This window comes from Globicephala melas, chromosome 8 (assembly GCF_963455315.2).
Source record: "Globicephala melas chromosome 8, mGloMel1.2, whole genome shotgun sequence".
Classification (NCBI taxonomy): domain Eukaryota; kingdom Metazoa; phylum Chordata; class Mammalia; order Artiodactyla; family Delphinidae; genus Globicephala; species Globicephala melas.
In genome coordinates, this window is record NC_083321.1 from 49,179,987 (window position 1) to 49,201,606 (window position 21,620).

The window sequence follows — 21,620 nt, forward strand, 5'->3', positions numbered from 1 at the left end:
ATATTAACGCATATATGTGGAACCTAGAAAAATGGTACAGATGAACCAGTTTGCAGGGTAGAAATTGAGACACAGATGTCGAGAACAAACGTATGGACACCAGCGGGGGAAAGTGGGGTGGGGGGTGGGGATGGGGTTGTGATGAATTGGGAGATTGGGATAGACATGTACACACTGATGTATATAAAATAGATAACTAATAAGAACCTGCTGTATAAAAAATAAAATTCAAAAAAAAAAAAAGGAAAATAGTCAAGCAAGACCAAACAACAACATTCTGTGTAGGACCCAGTTACATGATAGTGAAAAAAAAAGCTCCTGTACCCAACTTGGACCCAAACATAAAAGGAAAGCAGTACCTTCCAGAAGCTAGTATGGTGGTAGTACAGATATTTAGTAAGAATCAGTCCCTCAATGAAGGAAAGGGTTTCAAGATCCAGGTTCAGATGACATGGTCCAGTTGCCCCTTCTCACATCTTCTAATGCCAACCTTAGTCATTCTGGATGGTGGTCTTATTAAGAAATTCAGCATTTCCTCCCTGTGGCCCTAGGCAGCTAGTCTCTGTTTAACAGTTGTAAAGTCAAAGCACTCCTATCTCTGCATGGCCCAGTGATAGGGAGTTACAGTAGTTTGGAAAATCTTCCTTGTTTATTAGCAGGGGACCAGATAAAACAACAATCCAAACTACTTTAGTTAGAGAAAAACTGCCATTTTAAAAGTTGTCAGCCCCTCTCTCTCTTAGAAATATCAAGTCATCTTGGCACAGACTATTGTTCTTAAGGGTTTTTTTAACCCCCCTTTAATTATATAAATATAAAGCAAGCAGGCACACATTATCCCTGGGGAAAAGGATACAACATGATCTTCTGTGACTTGGCAAAGACTGTTCCCAATACTCCTTGGTATGTAAAACTGGGAAAAATGAATACAAATATACACAGGGTCCAAAGCTCTCCCAGGACCAAAGACTGAAACCTTGACCACCTTTCTTTTGAGGTTCTATACTATTAGAATTTCTCAGACTGTCTTGAGATTTTAAGTCAAGTTAAAGGTAGGAAAGGACAGTAAGAGCCTACAGTAAGCACTCACACTGAGGAAAGAGAAAGTATGAATGGGTGTTCTAAGCTCAATACCATAACCAAAATGATCATGGAAGAATGCTGGCTATGCAAACACTTCTAGACCCAGCCAACTAGAGATTGAAGAAGTTCCCTTCTCCGGTGGACGAGCATATATAGACATGACTTGGAGAGGTCAAACACAGTAAAGCCTAGGCCAGGTGTGACATTCAAGGAGCACTATATCATCCTCCCTCAAAGAACCACTGTCACTTGTGCAGAACCAAGTCCTCACAGCTACACTAAATAAGGAAACAACATACTGTGAGTAGTCCGTTTTTAAAAGCCACAATGTGTTATCATCAACAGAAGCTAAAATATGGGGCCCACAACCAGACCAATAAGATTCTCTAGCCCACTATTTGGAACTAAGCCTGACCCCTTAGAGTTCTTAATACTTCAGAAAGAGAAAGAGGGAGGAGGAAAATCCCCAAGAGAAACATACTAAATTTCCTGATAATTTTATAGTCATTCAAGAGATTAACCTTAATATTGGAAAGACATCAGACCTTATTTGTACTTCAAACAGATGACAAGCTAATGAGGCATTTCATATCCACTGCACTTTAATTTTTCCAAAATATGCTATACTGGCCCACCCATAGGGCTCTAATTATGCCTTCTGAAGCCACACAGGAAAACAAGTTGATTTTCTCTTCCAAAGAACAGCCTTTCAAGGATAGGAAGACAATGATTACATTTTCTCTTCAGGGCTTCCAAACCTGGCTCCTTCAATTCCTCTCCAAAGCACTAGATTTCAAGGCCCCCCTCCATCTTGCCTCCTTTACATATGCTCTGGCCTGTCCATGTTGCCCTTATAGTGCCTAGCCCAGAACTGGCTGCAGCCTACCACAGAGAGCAGTCTCAGAGCATATGCGACTATCGTGATCTATCATCTATATTTCTATATCTTGTTCTGTGAGCCTAGGAGCCAGTCCCTTTTTCAGACACTACATTATACCCTGTTAGCAGGCTCCCTAGTCCACCCCATTCTTCACAGGCCTGGAGAGGCAAAGGCTGGGCATAAGGCAAGTAGTTCTGCCTACTTTGGTCCTGAGGTTCTAGCGGTACTGATAGCTGTTTCATCCCTCTCCACCGCCTACTTCTGGGCCTCTTGCTCCTCAAGACCCCTTTAGTGCGTAGACTATTAAGCCTATGTCATCTTACTCTTTAATGCACTTGTCCACCAGGGCAAGACAGGCAATGGCTGGACCACAAAAGAAGAGACGGAAGGCAGAATAGCACAGTAGTTAAGAACATGGGCTCTGGAGTCAGACAGCCTGGGTTCAAATCTTGGTTCTATCACTTATTAGCCACGAGACCTTGAACAAACCACTTAATTCCTCTGTACCTCAGTGTTCTCCCTGTAGAATGAAGATAATAATAGTACCCACTGATGGAAATGTTCTATATCTTGACTGCAGGGGAGAGGTTCCAGAGGTGTATATATTTGTCAAAACTCAAACTGAACACTTAAAATGAGTGCATTTTACTATATGTAAATTACATCTCAATAAAATCGATTTGAAAGGTTAAAAAAAATTACAGTAACTACTCATGGAGAATTGTGAGGATTAAAAGAATTTTGAAATACCTAAAATAGTTCCAGAAATCATAGTAAGCACTGAAGCAACGTTATCTATTTGTAATGGAGTTAGCAATGATGCGTCCAATCTCTATGCCCTGTGATTGCTGCTGGAGAGCAAGGGAGGGGTCTGAAAACCCAAAGGGATCTTCAGTTAGCTGAGATGTGGTATTTTCCCAGAAGTTTCATTATAGATCTGGCTTTCACCAGATAAAATACCAGTATCACAAACCACACCTCGTCCATGATCCAGCCAAGGTTGCGTTTAACACTAGCAAAGCCAAACCACAGGAATCATCACCAAAATCAAAGATGTTCCAGTGAAACTGGGAGGGATCTGTTTTCTTTAGTCTTCCTCTGGCTTAGCCCATGAGATCTTCCTGGGCCAACTTAGGTTTCTATTCAGTCCTTCACCAAGTCTTCCCTGAACGTCTTTTCTGCCTAGCCTAGGCAGGAGGAGGGGGTGACAGAAGGAAAAGATATCAAGTTTCCTGGCTCCCTCACCCTCACCAAGTTCACAATCTACAGGAATTACAAATAAAAAGAGGAAACATATCAGAGGCAACAAGGCATAGTGAAGAGACCACTCTGCAGGGAGCTGGAAGACCGGTGTCTAGCCTCAGCTGACACTTACTAGTCACATGACCATGAGCTAGTCCCAGGGCACTGTGAACTTCAGTTTCCTCTCCTATAAAAATGAAGGGATAAGAATAAACGATCTCACAGTCTGTGGCCCGACAATGGTAGAAAAACAAGTGTAATAGGACTTGTTTCAGGATCTCAGTCCTCTGAGAAACTCAGGGTGAGCCAAGTGAGCTGATTTAGAAGAACTGATTGTCTTAGACCCAGAATACAGTAAGGGGAGTGCCTCATGGCTATGGCTGCTGCAGCAACAGTGATGGCAGTCATAACTTGGAGGCAATCGGTTCAGCTGCTATTACAGGGAACGGGTTCATTTCTACTTTCTCATCTTGCACTGCCCCACAGGACCAAACCTGCAAATTAAGGATTCAGGATACCAAGTGTGGCTCATTTCTGGCATTTCCTCCCTATTCATTCCCTGGATCAGGCCCAGGGGGCTAGAAGAGCACTGTGAGATGAAGGGCAAAGCAGGCAAAGACAACACCTGTAGAGCACGACACCGTTCTCTCTGGAAGTCAGCTACCGTCATGCATGTTTGAAGGACTATGGGACCTAGAAGATAACACAATACAGTGAATTATGCAAGAGAATCCTTTTTTAGTTTATGGAGGTACACAAGATAGTTGTACAACCATCTAGTTCAGGCATCAGTGTAGTTCAGTTCAAATTTCTTGATACTCTAGTCTCCTTCAGGTCCTGTGCCTGCTAAAGAAAGATGAAACCGACTCAGTCTCTTGCTCTTAAGGGGCTCAAGATATGCACAGCGAAGCAGAGAGTTAAGTGAGTAAACATGGTACAACAAAGGCCTGTACAGAGTGCCTACCTCCATAGAAAGAGGGGATCAAAGGCAATGTCACTGAAAAGGTAACATCTAAACTGAGTCTTGAAAGGATGAGGATGTATCCATGGGGCAGAGAAGATGGAAAGGACATCTTCCCTCTTCTCTAGGGATGGAAAGGACAGAGGGAACAGAATGTACAAAGACCTGAGATATGAAATAGCCTGTCATGCTTCAGGACCTGCAAGCAGTCTGGGGTAGCTGAAGCACAAGCTAGGTGAGTGCAGAGGCCTTCTGTTATTTAGATCCTACTTCTCAAATGGGACTGCAAAACTGCCAAGAGAAAGGAAGGGAAGAAAGAGTACTGAAAAGCAGGTGAGGCAGTAAATACACAACCCACCTCGCCTCCGGCCTTCCCCCAGACTCCGCCTGACACAGCCCTCTCCCACACCAAACACACCCCCGAAAACTCCAGGAAGGAAAAACCCTCCCCACTCTAAGGTCAGTAGCTCCAGAATCCCCAGGTGAAGAGGCAGGTCCTCTCCTAAAAGGGAGAAACGAGAACCACAGGTCCCTGGAAAAGGAACATTAAGTACTAATTTGCAAAGATCCAACCAACCCTAGCAGCCATGCAACTTAGAAAGGCTGAGGGAATCTCATCCCATCAGCCAAGCCCAGATCCAATGCCTTTTTCACCCAAACTCATCTCCAGTGAGCCATCCCCAGCTTCTATCCTACTGAGAACGCTGTGGGAGCTGCAGTGAGAAAGGCAGCCCAGCAAATCCAGAGCTGACTTACCCTTTAAAATGACTTTAGCTACAGTTATATTGTTGCCTCCTGCTAAACACAAAAATAATTTTAGATGGAAAAAAAAAATGACTCTAGAGTATCTCCCAAGCAGGACACATTCCTGAGCCTCAGCCATGCTGAGAATCCTTAGGTTACTGACACAGGGCGGCCAGACAGATAAGTCAAAATAGACAAGGCCAAGCAAGCCATGGAAACAAGATGACACGCAAGACCTGAAGTCTGTGACCACATTGGGAAACAGCTGGGAGTGGCAGAGAAGCATGAACTTCAGTCAGACCCGAGCTCTAATCCCAAGGCACTACTCACTAGCTTCACCGAACCTTCAGTCTTCTCATCTGTAAATAAGCATAATGATAGTATTTACCTCAGAGCATTATTGAGATTATTAAATGAAGTAAAGAATATAAACCACTAGCCTGAGGCACACAGTCAGTGTTTAAATAACTTCCTTTCCCTTTAACCAGAGCCACAAGGATGCACTGCTGCACAGTTAGGGAGGGGTGGCCCCATTCACAACACAGTCTATGTGAACAGCGCACCCTGGAGTTAGGCAATTGCACAGTCCAAGGCAGCCAGCCACTGAGCCTTCTGTCTATTATAAGAGGTACCAGAACTCAGAAAAACAGAGCTAAAATACCACCATAGGTGTATTCAAGACAATGGATGGGTCTGAGACCACACAATCAATCCAACTAACAAATATGAGGCAACAGGGACACATCTCTGACAACCACGGCAACTCCATCTTAGCCAGAAAGCCTCTTCTATGCTCCTGCTGAGGTAAAAGCCAATTTCTTGACCTCCATCAACCTCAGGTCTGTAGATGAACCCCATCAACCAAGGATCTGGCAAGTGTGAAGCCAGGGATGAAAGCAAATGCTACAAGTTTCCAGCTGTGGTCCACATCCTCTCTGCTTGACAGGTGGCCCAAATACTCAAGGGCAGGCAGTGTCTCTGAAGGTGTTAAGTCTTGTCACATGGGAGCCAGGAGATTGAATCCAAGACCTAGGATGACTTTAGCACCCTGGTTACCAAGCAGTAAAGCCACTGCTCCTAACTGAGCGTCTCCAGGGCAGGTAGGGACCATGTCTGATTGTTTTGTATGTCCCCAGACCCTAGCACAGTGCATGACACAACCCACCAGCTGTAAATGGTTGCTTAATAAATGAACCAACAAGGACGTGGCCTTATCCCTATCACCTGGACTTTAGGCCTCTGCATATACTCTATCTGCTGCCTAGAATTTACCTTTCTTAACCCCACTTACTTAGCTATTTTTTCTCAATTCTCAGGTCTCAACTTAAATGTCATCTATTATGGTAGTGTTGAGGTCTTTCCTGACACCCTAAACAATATTAAGTTCCCCAGCCATAAGTACGCTCTCATCACATCCCTTATTTCTGCCTCATAAGTCATCAGACTTCATTGTGATTATCTGTTTTATTTTTGCCTTCCCTCCTACACTGTAAGCTCTAGGAGAGCAGGAACCATATCTGTCTTGTTCATTATACTGATTCCCAGAGCCTAGTACAGTACCTGGCACAGAGGGAGTGCCCAATATGTTAGAATAACTGAATACATGAGTGAAGGAATGAAGGAATGAGAGAGCTCCAGTCCAAAATGGCTCTGGAGTGACTGGGGATTCAAAACTATCTGCTCAGCCCTAAGCTGTCAATGGTTACTTTTTGATTCAGACCTTAATAGAGCCTACAAATGCCCATGCATGGAAGATGACAGCAGACTTGACGAACAATAGAACAAAGAACAGTCTGTGTGACAGGAAGTAAGAAGAGACGGAAGAGGAGTTATGAAGCAGAAACCCCACCTCTGAGTGCCTTGAATGCCATGCTAAGGAATATGGTTTATTAGCCTGCAGGACAACCACTATCTGACCTGAGTTCACTCAGGGCACACAGGCCTATGAAAGGTACCATCCTGCTATAGCCACCCACTGAGTTCCCTTTGATTGCCCACAGACTGACAGGCCTTCTTGCCCTCCCTTCAGGTTCACCCCCATTTCTCTGAGCTGTGTGGAATCATTCAATAACACAGGTGCCCCCAATGATAATTTGTGCAAATTACCCTAGCCCAATTTTACTAAAGAAAGTTGTAAACAGGGAAGCTGTCATTTAGGAAAAACAAGATCAGAGGGCCTGGATTCAAGTGTTGTTTAGCTGTGTGACAGTAGGTTACTTAGTCAACCTTTCTGAGTTTTAATAATCTCTATAAAATAAGAATAATACCTATCTCACAAGGTTGTAGAGAAGGTTGAGATAACACATTCAAAGGGCCTAGTTCAGTGTCTTTCATATAGTAAGGGTCCAACACAGATTTATTTAAAAAAAAAAAAATCCCACCTAGAGCACAGGGCTATTATTTCCTCCTAAATGCTAAGCACTTTCATTTGACCTGATACAGCACAGAGACCCACAAGGCCAGAGGTTACTCATACAGACTTGGGCCTGTCTTACCTCCTAAAAGGGGATGGGCAGACTGCCCTGTTTCCATTCTGTGCCTAGCTGAGCACTGAGGAAATTACCAGCAGGCAGGCTGCTGGGAGTGGGGAAGTGGGGGAAGAGCTGAGACTCTCCCAGAACTTCAGATCTATTAATAGCCTGGTCACGTGTCTACAGAGGCACAGGATTGTTGTCTGTAAACTTGGTAACCCATGGCCCAAGACAGGCAATTTAGGACTGGGCTGTGTTCCAGACCAAAGACTGCAGACTGGGGTCCACTCTCAACAATGAAGCATGGTAGCAAACTAGAGCAACCAGAAGTAAGGTGTTGACTCTTCATAAGATGCAAGGAAGGAAACTACAGAATAAATCCCTCACCCTCCCCAACCCTGCTAGCTTTATGTTACAGGAGGCCTCAGATGGGGCTCAGCGTTTATAGGATTTCAGTTTGCCCTTGGAAATATATTTAGATACTCACTCTAGCCCTGACCAACTGCATCACCGTGGATGAGTCACTACCCTCTAGGCTTGTTTCTTTATCTGAAACTCAAGAAGGGAAGGCCAGATGATCCTACCTCTTGATGAGCTTGTTCACGAATCTTCATCTCAAAGTCCTGATTTATGAGAACACCAAGTCTAAAACACTGTGTTCTAGAGATGGAGAGAGAGGGATCTCCGGTATACTGCCCTCTGCCACCAGCCTCAGCCCCTCGACCAGGAAGAGAGGCAAGGAACATAAGGAACTGGGAACAAGCCACCTCGACCTCTCAAATCCCAGCACCTCCAGCCTCAGAAGGCCATCATCCTATGGCACCCAGGAAGGGGCTCAGTAAATGTAGGCAAATGACCAGAATATGGGTGTAAATTGCCAGTTCCCATACAGTTTCTTAAAGGGAAGACCTGGAACAGAGGAAAAAGAAAAGAGGAGATAAGGGGCCTGTATTTTCTGTCTTTCCCAATTTCAGCATCACCATCAGGGGAAAAGCAGGACATCTGTAGGAAACTTAACTACATAAAGTCATAAAGTTATTAGATTTAAATACAGTTCTCTGTGTGTGTGTGTGTGCATGCACATGCGTGTGCACACGTGTACGGAACTGTCTGTGGGTGTATGGTCTTTTCTTTATTCCACCAACAAGCCTCATGAGGAAGACTCAAGAAGTGATGGCTTCCAGAATGCCGGGAAAGCTCTGACACCAGGAAGGGATTTAAGTCCTTGTCAGCACTTTGGGGCTCTGTGAAGTGCCCCTCTACACACACACACACACACACACACACACACACAAAATCACAGACAATCATACACCCCAGGGCTAAACTAAAACGCCCACAGAGCACAGATAAGCCAAATGAGTTTAAAAGACAAAACAATTCCCAAACCAATAAAATGTAACTGTTATATAGGATTACATATGTATTAACACACCTAAAGAAAAAAATCTGTACTTCATTCGGAAGTTTTGGACAGCCCCAGAAGCTGAGAAAAAGCAATCACTGATACACATATTGGCAGACATACAATTGGGTTCATTGGCAGAATGAACCCATCACTCATTCATTCCACAGAGGTTTACTGAGCACCTACTATATACCAGGCACAATTCTAGGCCCTGGGAATACAGTGACCCTAACACTCTCAAAAAAGAGGGAGCCAATGAACTTCAAACATTCCAGCTGAATTCCCATGACCTTTCCATCCCTACTGTGAGACGAATGCATCAGGCTACTGTAGCGTCAGTATCAGCCAGAGTCCTTAGTCGCAAGAACAACTTAGTCTGTAAGTTCAGCAACTAAAACTGATTCTAGATAGTCTAAGCAGAAAAAAAAACAAAACAAAACCTTATTTTAAGAGCAGCTCAGACTCACCTGGAGAAGTTGAAAACCCAGGGATGGATGTCAAGAACAACACCTAAAATCTGGCAGTAGAACTAGTCTGGTCAGGATATCTCTGCTTCCACTGCCAACTTCCACTATCCCCAGCCACTGCAATACGACTACCACTGCTGCTCTGGGAACTCAATCTTGCTACATGCACCACCACCACTGCAGTCCCTGCTTGCTTGCATCACCAGCTCTTCAGAGTCAAAGTCCATGGAAAGCGGATCAGACCAAAAGAACCTACGGCAAGCTGCAAATGAGGTTGAAAGTAGATGTCTGGCATTTTAAGTGGAGAAATTCTTAAATACAGGAAAAGGTAATAAATATTCATTTTAGCTACTTTGGTATTATACACAAAACACTGGATTCATCTAACTAATGGCCCTAATTCAAATTTCATGTTCACCATAACCTTTCTGCTTAGGATTTGGTGTTCCACATTGCCACCCAAAGGCAAAAAAGCACTGGTCATACCAACACAGGCATTCTTGAGGTTTTTATATATCAGCCTCGTGAACTTGGTTAAGAGAATCTGCTTGAAGAGATAAATATTCTCAGTGTACCGACAAAATCTGAACCTTCAAAAAGTGAAATACTAACAAACATTTGTTGAGCACTTCATATGTGCCAGATACTATCCTAAGCACTGTATATGGATTAACTAATTTTTCATAACAACCTTATAAATTGGATACCATTCTCCCCATTTAACATAAGAGGAAACTGTGACACAGAGAGTTTAAAGTAAACTTGCCTAAGAATACACAGCTAATAAAATGAGAAGTCCAGAATTTGAACCCAGGTAGTGTGACTCCATATTTTTGTCAGCTCCCCAAAGTAAATCCCCACCTAAGGAAGCCTATTAGGTAGTGTCTTGCTCATTGCAGTGTTTCTGGTGGGTTACAGAATGGCAAGAAGACAGAGTCCTGTAACCTCCATTCTAAGGTTCTATTCTGGATTTAATTAGCTGCAGATACAAAATCTTATTGGAAGAGAGATGGCTATCCACAGAGGACAAGAACAGATGAAGCACCTAAGTGAGGCTTTGTTTGGCCTCCAGATTCTCTAACCATAGTTGCTGATAGTACTATTCACACAAGAGAGTCTTTGCCGGACTTCGAGCTCAATTCTTATTATGCTACAACCTTTTATTTATATTCAGGGATTACGCCTACATTCAGAAAGAACTTACACAAACAGTATATAAGAGAGTCATCTCCTAACCGGAATGCACAAGACTTTCCAATGAAAGTACAGAAACATTAAAACTCTTATTTTATCCTGTTTTTAATCTTAAACTATAAGAATTACACTTTGCCAGTATTAAATGTACAGACGAACAATGATGCCCTCTCTGAATCTGTCAAGTGTTTCCATATCATTTATTACATATAAGGTGTCCTGAGAATAGAATGGAAGTTCCACAGTGTTCGAGGGAGAACAACAGTGTCTGTCTGCAGTTACTCATGTGCTTTCAGGATACCATGACATACTGTACTGCAATTAATACATGTCTGACTAAATAAACTTACAAATTATGGTTTCTATTTTTTTCCCAACTAAGCCAACCCCCACCACATAGATCAATGATTTTAAAGGATTCTTGCAAATAAGTAAACAAAAATAAAAAACAATCCCCACTGGTTGAAGATAATATTAAAATTACACACAAAAATAAATAACAAGAAAATGACAGAGCTGACCTTTCTATTCCTAATTCTATTCCTAAACTCTCTATCAGCTACATTACAGGGTAAAAACAATCTAACTGGTCCAAATAATAAGTTGGCCAAAAAGATTGAAAACTATCAAAAAAACTTCTGGAAAGATGGATTTACATTTCTCATTAACAGTGAACTTCATCCTTAGTATATACTGTGTCTTGATACGTTACACTAAATCAGGGGTCAGCAAACATTTTCTATAAAGGGCCAGACAGTGAATATTTCAGGCTCACAGGCCAAACATCCTCTATTCTTTTGTAACTAAATAACTCTGCCATTAGTGCAAAGGTAGCCACAGATAATATACAAAATATATATATATATATGGATTTATTTGTAGAAGCAAGTGTAGTTTTCCAATCTTTGTATTTAATAATGATGATATAAAGCTATCATGATTTAAAATACATCTAAAAATTAAATCTAAAGATAAAACTCTACAAATTTTCTGCGATGCTTAAAGTCTGAAGGTATTCAATCCAGTTAAGAAGTCTCTTTATAGGTTTCCTGCTTAATAGTGAAAAATAAAAGGCACATATCACTGGTGAAACACTATTTCCTTCTTGCTGCAATGAAAAATGGGATTAAATAGGACATGAAAAGCAATATTTTGTAAACTGCATTCATTTGCCAGCAAATGTGATTTGAACAATATATACAAAATATTTCTTAAGATTAAAAAAAATAGGGCTTCTCTGGTGGCAGAGTGGTTAAGAATCCTCCTGCCAATGCAGGCGACACAGGTTGGAGTCCTGGTCCGGGAATATCCCACATGCCACGGAGCAACTAAGCCCATGCGCCACAACTACTAAGCCTGCGCACTACAGCCCATGAGGCACAACTACTGAAGCCCACATGCCACAACTACGGAAGCCCGCGCGCCTAGAGCCCGTGCTCTGCAACGAGAGAAGCCACCGCAATGAGAAGCCCGCGCACTGCAACAAAGAGTAGCCCCCGCTCACTGCAACTAGAGAAAGCCCACGTGCAGCAACGAAGACGCAACGGCAGCCAAAAATTAATTAATTCATTAATTTTAAAATAATAATAATAAACTATAAAAAACGTAAATTGAAAAAACAAAAAAATAAAAATTACAAACTACGGAGCTCGGGAGATCGCTAGACTGTAGAATGTAAGTTTCCCTTCATGTGCCACTTAAACGTATTTGCTACATTCTGTTAAATACTGAAGTACAAAAGGAACTGCTTTTTAAGGGCCACTAAAGGAAAAATGTACAAAAAAGAAATATCCCCTATATGGGGTGTGCTCAGAGCAGGGGGCCTGAAGAAATGGTTCCTCTGTTTACAACACATCCAACAGGAATCTGGGTACATTGTGACAAGGGACACAAAACTTGTGGCCTTCCTATGAACAAATACCTGACACATGTCCCCCCTGCACCTCCACGTGGCTGCTGGGTCAGAGCTCAATACTGGTAGAAAAGCTACAGTATTTATGTGGGGAGTTTGCCACCTAGAGCCTGTCCAGTCTACATGGGTGGGCCACGAGTGGTCCTATAGACATAAAGGCTTTGAATCTCTCTTTTCAAGGAAAAAAAAAAAAGAAAAAGAAAAATGGCTTCCAACTATATGCCATTCTGGAAAAGGCAAGACTATGGAGACAATAAAAAGATCAATGGTTGCCACATGTGTGGGGGGAGAGAGGAGATGAATACACAGAGTACGGAAGTTTTTATGAGCAGTGGAAATACTTTGAATGACATTATAATGATGGATATATGTCATCATACTTTTATGCAAACCCATAGAATGTGCAACACTCTTTACTTCATTAAAGTGAACCCTAAGGGTGAAATGAGAAGCCCACGCACCACAATGTGAAGCCCACACACCGCAACAAAGAGTAGCTCCCGCTTGCCGCGACTAGAGAAAGCCTATGCACAGCAACAAAGACCTAAGGCAGCCAAAAATTTAAAAATTTATCAAAAAAAAACCTATTGTAATAATAATTAAGACAGTGTGGTATCAATTGCAAGGATACAAAAATAGCCAATAGAATAGAATGGAGTCCAGAAACACAGCCACACATAACAGTCACCTGACTTATAACAAAGGTGACACTACAGTACAGAAGGGAAAGAATGAACTTTTCAATAAATAGTATTAGATCAAATGGATATCCATATGGGGGGGAAATATACCTTGACTCACTACCTCACACCATCACAAAAAAATTCATTTCAAATGGACAGCAGATCTAACATGAAAGGTAAAACAATAAAGCTTTTAAATGAGGAAATAGGAGAACATATTCATGATCTTGGAGTAGGCAAAGTTTTCTTGAACAGGACACCAAAAGGCCTAAACATGAAGGAAAAAGTTGATAAACTGAGAAAGATATTCACAATACATATAAGACAAAGGACTTGGATCCAGAATACATGAACTCCTACAAAGCAACTAAAAAATGGCAAGCAACCCAAAGAACAGTAGGCAAAAAACTTGAACACTTTACAAAATAATAAGTCCAGACTATGTGTGTGTATGTGTGTATATGTATGTGTGTATGTATGTATGTATGTATATACAGATAGACAGTATTTGTATATATCTATATACATGTATATAGATATATATGAATGAAAAGATGCTCTACTTCATAGTCATTGGGGAATCACAAATTAAAACCACAGCGTGAGAACACTATACACCAATCAGAATGGCTAAAATGACAAAAATAGGGAAATATTAGATGTTGGAAAGGATGTCTAAAAACTAGTACACACACACAGCTTGTGGGACTGTGTATTAGTATCACTTGTTGTATAATAACTACCCTAAAACTAAGTTGCTTAAAACAATAAACATTTATTATCACACACAGTTTCTGAGTGTCAGGGACAAAGAGTGGCTTAACTGAGTGGTTCTGGCTCAGATCTCGCATAAGGTTCATAAAGGGCTAGGGCCACTGGAGACCTGACCGGGGCTGGAGGATCTGCTTCCAAGATGGCTCACTCACACTCCTAGCAAGTCAGTGCTGGGTGGGTCAGGAAGCCTCAGTTCTTCTCCATGTGGGCTGTTCCATAGCCTGCTTGAGTGTCCCCACAGTATGTAGGCAGGCTTCCGACAGAGTGAGTGATCCAAGAGATAGTGAGACAGACAAACAGTAGTACCTTTTATGACCTAGTCGCTGAAGTCATATACCATCACTTTCATTTTATTCTATTTCTTAGAATTGAGTTACTAGGGTCTAGCTGAGTCAAAGGGAGGGGAATTAGGTTCCACCTCTTGATGGGAGGGGTATCAAACAATTCGTGGACATATTTAAAAACAAATACACTTACTTTGGCAAAGAATGTGGCAGTACCCACTGTGGAGCACATGTATCTTACCAAGGCCTCCGTGTGCTAACCTCCTCTTGTTCATGCTGTCTGATTAGCATGATGTCATCAACGTAACAGATCAAAGTGATGTTCTATAGATGGCCAGATGGTCCAAGTCTCTTCTGACTATATTATGACAAAGAGTAGAAGAGTGGAAGTGTTTATATAGCCCTCGGCAAAACTATGGAAGTGTAATGATATCTGTTCCACAAGAATGCAAACTGTTTTTGGCCTTTTTTTCTGATTGAGACAGAAAAGAACACATTCACCAAACCAATGCCCACATACCATATTAATTTGCTCTAGCAAAGATACCATATCCATCACAGAATCCATAATTGGGGCTACTAAATTAAACTTGCTGAGGTCTACGTTCTCCAGAATCCATCCAGTTTTGCAGAAGAGGGCAGACTAGTGAATTAAATGTAGACATAATAGGGATCACCACCCTGCATTCTAAAGATACTTAAAGATAGCACTATTTCCACCATCCCTCACAGAATATGATATTAGTTTTGATTCACTATCTTGGCCAGAGGAAAATGCAACAGTTTCAAAAGCTTCCACTTGGCCTTCTCCACTATGATAGCTCTTATGTGACAGGTCAAGGTTCTGATGGGGGTGCTACTAAGTATGTGCATCCCAATTATACATTTGAGGATAGGTCTGTGGGATAATTCTAAAAAGTATCATGAGAAAGTAATTAGATAAATATATGTTAACATTACACTAAGTGAAAGAAGCCAGACATGATTCCACTTATATGAAAAGTGTAGAATAGGCAAATCCACAGAGATGGAAAGTAGATTAGTGGTCGCCAGGGACTAGAGAATAGGGAGTGACTGCTTAATGGGTAACAAGGTTCCTTTTGGGGGTGATGAAAATATTCTGGAATTAGATAGTGGAGATGTTGCACAAAATTGTTAGAAACCACTGAATTGTATATTTTTAAATGGCAAATTTTATGTTATGTGAATTTTATCACATTAAAAAAACAAAAATAGAAAAACAAAGACAGCCGTTGGCTGCCTTATGCAGCTGGCTGATGTATGAGGGCTGCTTTCACCCTCACTCAATTTACAATACAGAATCCAGCTCATGGCGCTATACATTCTAGCATACTGAGCCCTTGCAAAATGCTTAGGATACAAATATATTTCATCATTCACATCAACCAGTACATTGTAAAGTCACTTCTTCTTGTTCTCTAGGAGTTCCTATTTAAATCTGAAAGGCTCATGGATTTAAAAAAAAAAAAAACCAGTTTGGTGTCCAGGCTAAGCAAGGTCCTTGGCATCTTCAACCCCAGGCAGTAGCTGGCTCTGCTACTTACCTCACTGTCCCAGATTTGAAGGAAAATACAATCTCTTCTACATAAAGCCAGAAAGGCAGGAAGAAAGGATTCAGTGACTATCACACCTCAAACAAATATTTATTGGACAAACTGTCTAGCAGTTTTCAAATTATGCTCTGCAGATCCCTCCTCCCACTCAGGTTCCTTGGCAATATCTACAACTTCAAGCAGAGCAGCTCTACTTTGTTGAGTTTTAAATATTGGAAGCACACTTAAAAAAAAAAGAAATTAAAATGGCACAATTATGTAGCAAACATCTATGAATTTTGCTGATTTAACAATCTCCCCACCTCCCAAGCCCTCTTTAAGTACATGTACCTTGATCTTCCCTGAGGGAACCATCCCTCCCCTGCTCTCAGCCCACATGATTCCAGGGTAGCTGACCATGATCCCTGGGCTCCATGAGTAGAATATAACTGTTGGCCAATGAAAGTCCAGCATTCTTCCAGTCCCAGTGATACTTTAGGGTGGGCAAATGACCCAAGCCAAAATCATACCCACGACTGCCAGCACCATCAGGAAAGAGGTATTATCTTTCCAATAGTGGTTGCTTAGCTGGTAGATTACACACCCAAAGCTGACAGCTACCTTTGCCACTACATGGTGGAGGCTTCCTAACACCAAAACAAAGAAAAGCGGAGCCAAGAGGAGAGAGATTAGGTCCAAATGACATGATTCAAGTCCCTGGATCTTGCTGTGTCTAAAGGTAAATCTCCTTCTAGGCTTTTTAGTTACTTCAGTCATAAGTGCCTCTCATAAGTCAGTCTGACCTGTATTTCTGTCACTTGCAAAGAAGGCACAGCAAATGTAAAATTATTTGAAAAAAATTAAAAACATCCATCTGGTCAATAAACCTCAAACCTTTACTGTAAATCACAGTTGGGGAAAGAATATTTTTAAAAAAAGAGAAAATTTTAGAAAAAAGCTCCCAGGAGAATTAGTCTTCTCCTTGACTCCTCATTACATTCCCAAAAATGCATGGTATGGGCTTCCCTGGTGGCGCACTGGTTAAGAATCCACCTGCCAGAGGGAGGAATACTCCCAAACTCATTCTACGAGACCACCATCACCCTGATACCAAAACTAGACAAAGATGTCACAAAGAAAGAAAACTACAGGCCAATATCACTGATGAACATAGATACAAAAATCCTCAACAAAATACTAGGAAACAGAATCCAACAGCACATTAAAAGGATCATACACCATGATCAAGTGGGATTTATCCCAGGAATGCAAGGATTCCTCAATATACTCAAATCAATCAATGTGATACACCACATTAACAAACTGAAGGATAAAGACCATACAATCATCTCAATAGATGCAGAAAAAGCTTTCGACAAAATTCAACACCCATTTATGATAAAAACCCTTCAGAAAGTATTCAGAGAGGGAACTTACCTCAACATAATAAAGGCCATAAATGACAAACCCACAGCCAACATTGTCCTCAATGGTGAAAAACTGAAACCATTTCCACTAAGATAGGAACAAGACAAGGTTGTCCACTCTCACCACTATTATTCAACATAGTTTTGGAAGTTTTAGCCACAGCAGTCAGAGAAGAAAAAGAAATAAAAGGAATCCAAATCAGAAAAGAAGAAGTAAAGCTGTCACTGTTTGCAGATGACATGATACTACTATATAGAGAGAATCCTAAAGATGCTACCAGAAAACTACTAGAACTAATCAATGAATTTGGTAAAGTTGCAGGATACAAAATTACTGCACAGATATCTCTTGCACTCCTACACACTAATGATGAAAAACCTGAAAGAGAAATTAAGGAAACACTCCCATTTACCATTGCAACAAAAAGAATAAAATACCTAGGAATAAACCTACCTAAGGAGACAAAAGACTTGCATGCAGAAAACTATAAGACACTGATGCAAGAAATTAAAGATGACACCAACAGATGGAGAGATATACCATATTCTTGGATTGGAAGAATCAACATTGTGAAAATGACTATACTACCCAAAGCAATCTGCAGATTCAATGCAATCCTTATCAAACTACCAATGGCATTTTTCACAGAACTAGAGCAAAAAAATTCACAATTTGTATGGAAACACAAAAGACCCCGAATAGCTAAAGCAATCTTGAGAAAGAAAAATGGAGCTGGAGGTCTCAGACTCCCTGACTTCAGACTATACTACAAAGCTACAGTCATCAAGACAGTATGGTACTGGCACAAAAACTGAAATATAGATCAATGGAACAGGATAGAAAGCCCAGAGATAAACCCACCCACATATGGTCACCTTATTTTTGATAAAGGAGGCAAGAATATAATGGAGAAAAGACGACAGCCTCTTCAATAAGTGGTGCTGGGAAAACTGGACAGCTACATGTAAAAGGATGAAATTAGAACACTCCCTAACACCATACACAAAAATAAATTCAAAAGGATTAAAGACCTAAATGTAAGGCCAGACACTATAAAACTCTTAGAGGAAAACATAGGCAGAACACTCTATGACATAAATCACAGCAAGATCCTTTTTGACCCACCTCCTAGAGAAATAGAAATAAAAACAAAAATAAACAATTGGGACTTAATGAAACTTAAAAGCTTTTGCACAGCAAAGGAAACCATAAACAAGATGAAAAGACAACCCTCAGGGCTTCCCTGGTGGCGCAGTGGTTGAGAGTCCACCTGCTGATGCAGGGGACACGGGTTCTTGCCCCAGTCCGGGAAGATCCCACATGCCACAGAGCGGCGGGGCCCATGAGCCATGGCCGCTGAGCCTGCGCGTCCAGAGCCTGTGCTCCGCAACGGGAGAGGCCACAACAGTGAGAGGCCCACTTACCGCAAAAAAAAAAAAAAGACAACCCTCAGAATGGGAGAAAATACTAGCAAATGAAGCAACTGACAAAGGATTAATCTCCAAAATTTACAAGCAGCTCGTGCAGCTCAATATCAAAAAAACAAACAATCCAATCCAAAAATGGGCAGAAGACCTAAATAGACATTTCTCCAAAGAAGATATACAGACTGCCAACAAACACATGAAAGGATGCTCAACATCACTAATCATTAGAGAAATGCAAATCAAAACTACAATGAGGTATCACCTCGCACCAGTCAGAATGGCCATCATCAAAAAATCTACAAACAATAAATGCTGGAGAGGGTGTGGAGAAAAGGGAACCCTCTTGCACTGTTGGTGGGAATGTAAATTGATACAGCCACTGTGGAGAACAGTATGGAGGTTCCTTAAAAAACTAAAAATAGAACTACCATATGACCCAGCAGTCCCACTACTGGGCATATACCGTGAGAAAACCATAATTCAAGAAGAGTCATGTACCACAATGTTCATTGCAGCTCTATTTACAATAGCCAGGAGATGGAACCAACCTAAGTGTCCAAGAACAGATGAATGGAAAAAGAAGATGTGGCACATATATACAATGGAATATTACTCAGCCATAAAAAGAGACGAAATTGAGTTATTTGTAGTGAGGTGAATGGACCTAGAGTCTGTCATACAGAGTGAAGTAAGTCAGAAAGAGAAAAACAAATACCATATGCTAACACATATATATGTAATCTAAAAAAAAAACAAAAAAACATGGTTCTGAAGAACCTTGGGGGAGGACAGGAATAAAGACACAGATGTAGAGAATGGACTTGAGGACAGTGGGAGTGGGAAGGGTAAGCTGGGACAAAGTGAGAGAGTGCCACGGACTTATGTATACTACCAAATGTAAAACAGATAGCTAGTGGGAAGCAGCCGCATAGCACAGGGAGATCAGCTCAGTGCTTTGTGACCACCTAGAGGGGTGGATTAGGGAGGGTGGGAGGGAGACACAAGAGGGAGGAGATATGGGGATATATGTATATGTATAGCTGACTTGCTTTGTTATAAAGCAGAAACTAACACACCATTGTAAAGCAATTATACTCCAATAAAGATGTTTAAAAATTAAATAAATAAATTTTAAAATTAAAAATAATTAATTTTAAAACAAAAGAAAAAAAGAATCTGCCTGCCAATGCAGGGGACACGGGTTCGAGCCCTGGTCCGGGAAGATCCCACATGCCATGGAGCAACTAAGCCCGTGCGCCACAACTACTGAGCCTGCGCTCTAGAGCCCACAAGCCATAACTACTAAGCCTGCGCACCTACAGGCCATGCTGTGCAACAAGAGAAACCACCACAATGAGAAGCCCGCCCACCACAACGAAGAGTAGCCCCCGCTCGCCACAACTAGAGAAAGCCCGTGCACAGCACGAAGACCCAACGCAGCCAAAAATAAATAAAATAAAATAAATAAATTTTTTTTTAAAAAAGAAAGAAAATGCATGGTATTTTACAGTTTCCATTGATAATCTCGCCTGATCTCCAAAAACAAAACAACCCTCTGAGGTCAGCATTCACACTGTATATTTGAAGACATTGAGGCTCAGAGAGAAGTGACTAACCTAAGTCATCCAATTTGAAATCAAGGTTTCTGTCTCCAAATTATACCTTTTTACTACTCATTACTGCTTTGCACAGTTCTCAGCAAGCCATGCACAAGTCTGGGAACCTGCCTGGGCTCAGTACAGACTTGCTACCTGACAGCAATGTTCCCCTGACCCTTGGCAGTTTTGCCTTGTTTCAAACAGGCCTCGCCCTGCTCCGTTTCCACATAGCCTGAGATAAAGACAAGCTCATAGCACAGCATCCCACTGCGTGCACATAAGGGTGTGTCACTCAACTGACTGGCAACACTGAAAGTCAGTAGCCTTACTCTCAAAGTAGCCCTAGAACTATCAAATGCACATCAATAGATAAGATCTGAGGAGGAAGAAATAAGGTGCGCCTATGATGAGAAGCTGCAAGTCAGCTAACAGAAACTAATACAACTTCTATAACTATTGGAATCTGAAGATCCAAAAATCATTACTGACTGGAAAAACTCCAACAGCGTACATTCAAGGGTTTAAAAATACATTAGGCTCATGCTATATACAAAAAATTAACTGAAAATGGATCAACAACCCAAGAGCTAAAACCATAAAACTCTTAGAAGAAAACAAAGGGATAATCTTAACTACCTTAGATTTGGCAGTAGATTCTTAGATATGACACAAAAGGCATGAGTAACAAAAGAAAAAATAGATAAATGTGACTCCATAAAAATTAAAACCTACTGTGCATCAAAGAACATTACCAAGAAAGTGAAAAATTACCCTACAGAATGGGAAGGAATATTTGCAAACCATATATCTGATAAGGATCTGGTATCCAAAATATATAAAGAAATCTAACAATTCAACAACAAAAAGATAAACAACCTAATTTTAAACAAAAAAAGGACCTGAACAGACATTGCTCCAAAGAAGAAATACACATGGCCAACAAGTACATGGAAAGATACTCAACATCATTAGCATTAGGGAAATGCAAATCAAAACCACAATAAGATGTCACTTCACACCCATGAGGATAGCTGTAATTAAAACAAACAAACAAACCAAAAAATAACAAGTGTTGGCAAAGAAGTAGAGAAATGGAACCCTTACATATTGCTGATGGGATTGTAAAATGGTGCAGTTGCTGTGGAAAACAGTTTGGCAGTCCCTCAAAACGTTAAACACAGAATTACCATATAACCCCACAATTCCACTCCTAGGTATATAGCCAAAAGAATTGAAAACTGGTACTCAAACAAGTACATGTACACGCATGTCCATAGCAGCACTATTCACAATAGCCACAAAGTAGAAACAGCCAAAGCGTCTATCACCAGAAAACGGATAAACAAATGGTGGTATTTTCCAGCCATAAAAAAGAACGAAGTTTTCTGGTACATACTACAACATGGATGAACCTTATAAACATTATGCTTAGTGAAATAAGCCAGACTCAAAAGGACAAATATTGTATGATTCCACTTAGATGAAATATCTAGAATAGACAGATTCATGGA

The 21,620-nt window shown here is 41.1% G+C and overlaps 1 protein-coding gene and 1 non-coding gene across 12 annotated transcripts in view; one reads left to right on the forward strand and one right to left on the reverse strand.

Annotated features, from left to right (window-relative positions):
• Positions 1–21,620, reverse strand: part of STIM1 (stromal interaction molecule 1) — a 194,120-nt gene that overhangs the window by 120,796 nt on the left and 51,704 nt on the right. Inside the window, exon 1 of one of the 11 annotated variants that reach the window (XM_060303596.2) lies at positions 14,345–14,454. The exons of the other annotated variants lie outside the window; for them this stretch is intronic. Within the exon in view, the coding sequence (XP_060159579.2) occupies positions 14,345–14,378 (34 nt within the window). The 5' untranslated portion in view covers positions 14,379–14,454. Of the gene's footprint in view, positions 1–14,344; positions 14,455–21,620 lie in introns of those variants that run through there. 11 annotated transcript variants of the gene reach the window in all.
• LOC115839629 (small nucleolar RNA SNORA11) lies at positions 12,251–12,380 on the forward strand. The gene has a single exon (XR_004034124.1). It is a non-coding gene; the product is annotated as a small nucleolar RNA SNORA11 (small nucleolar RNA).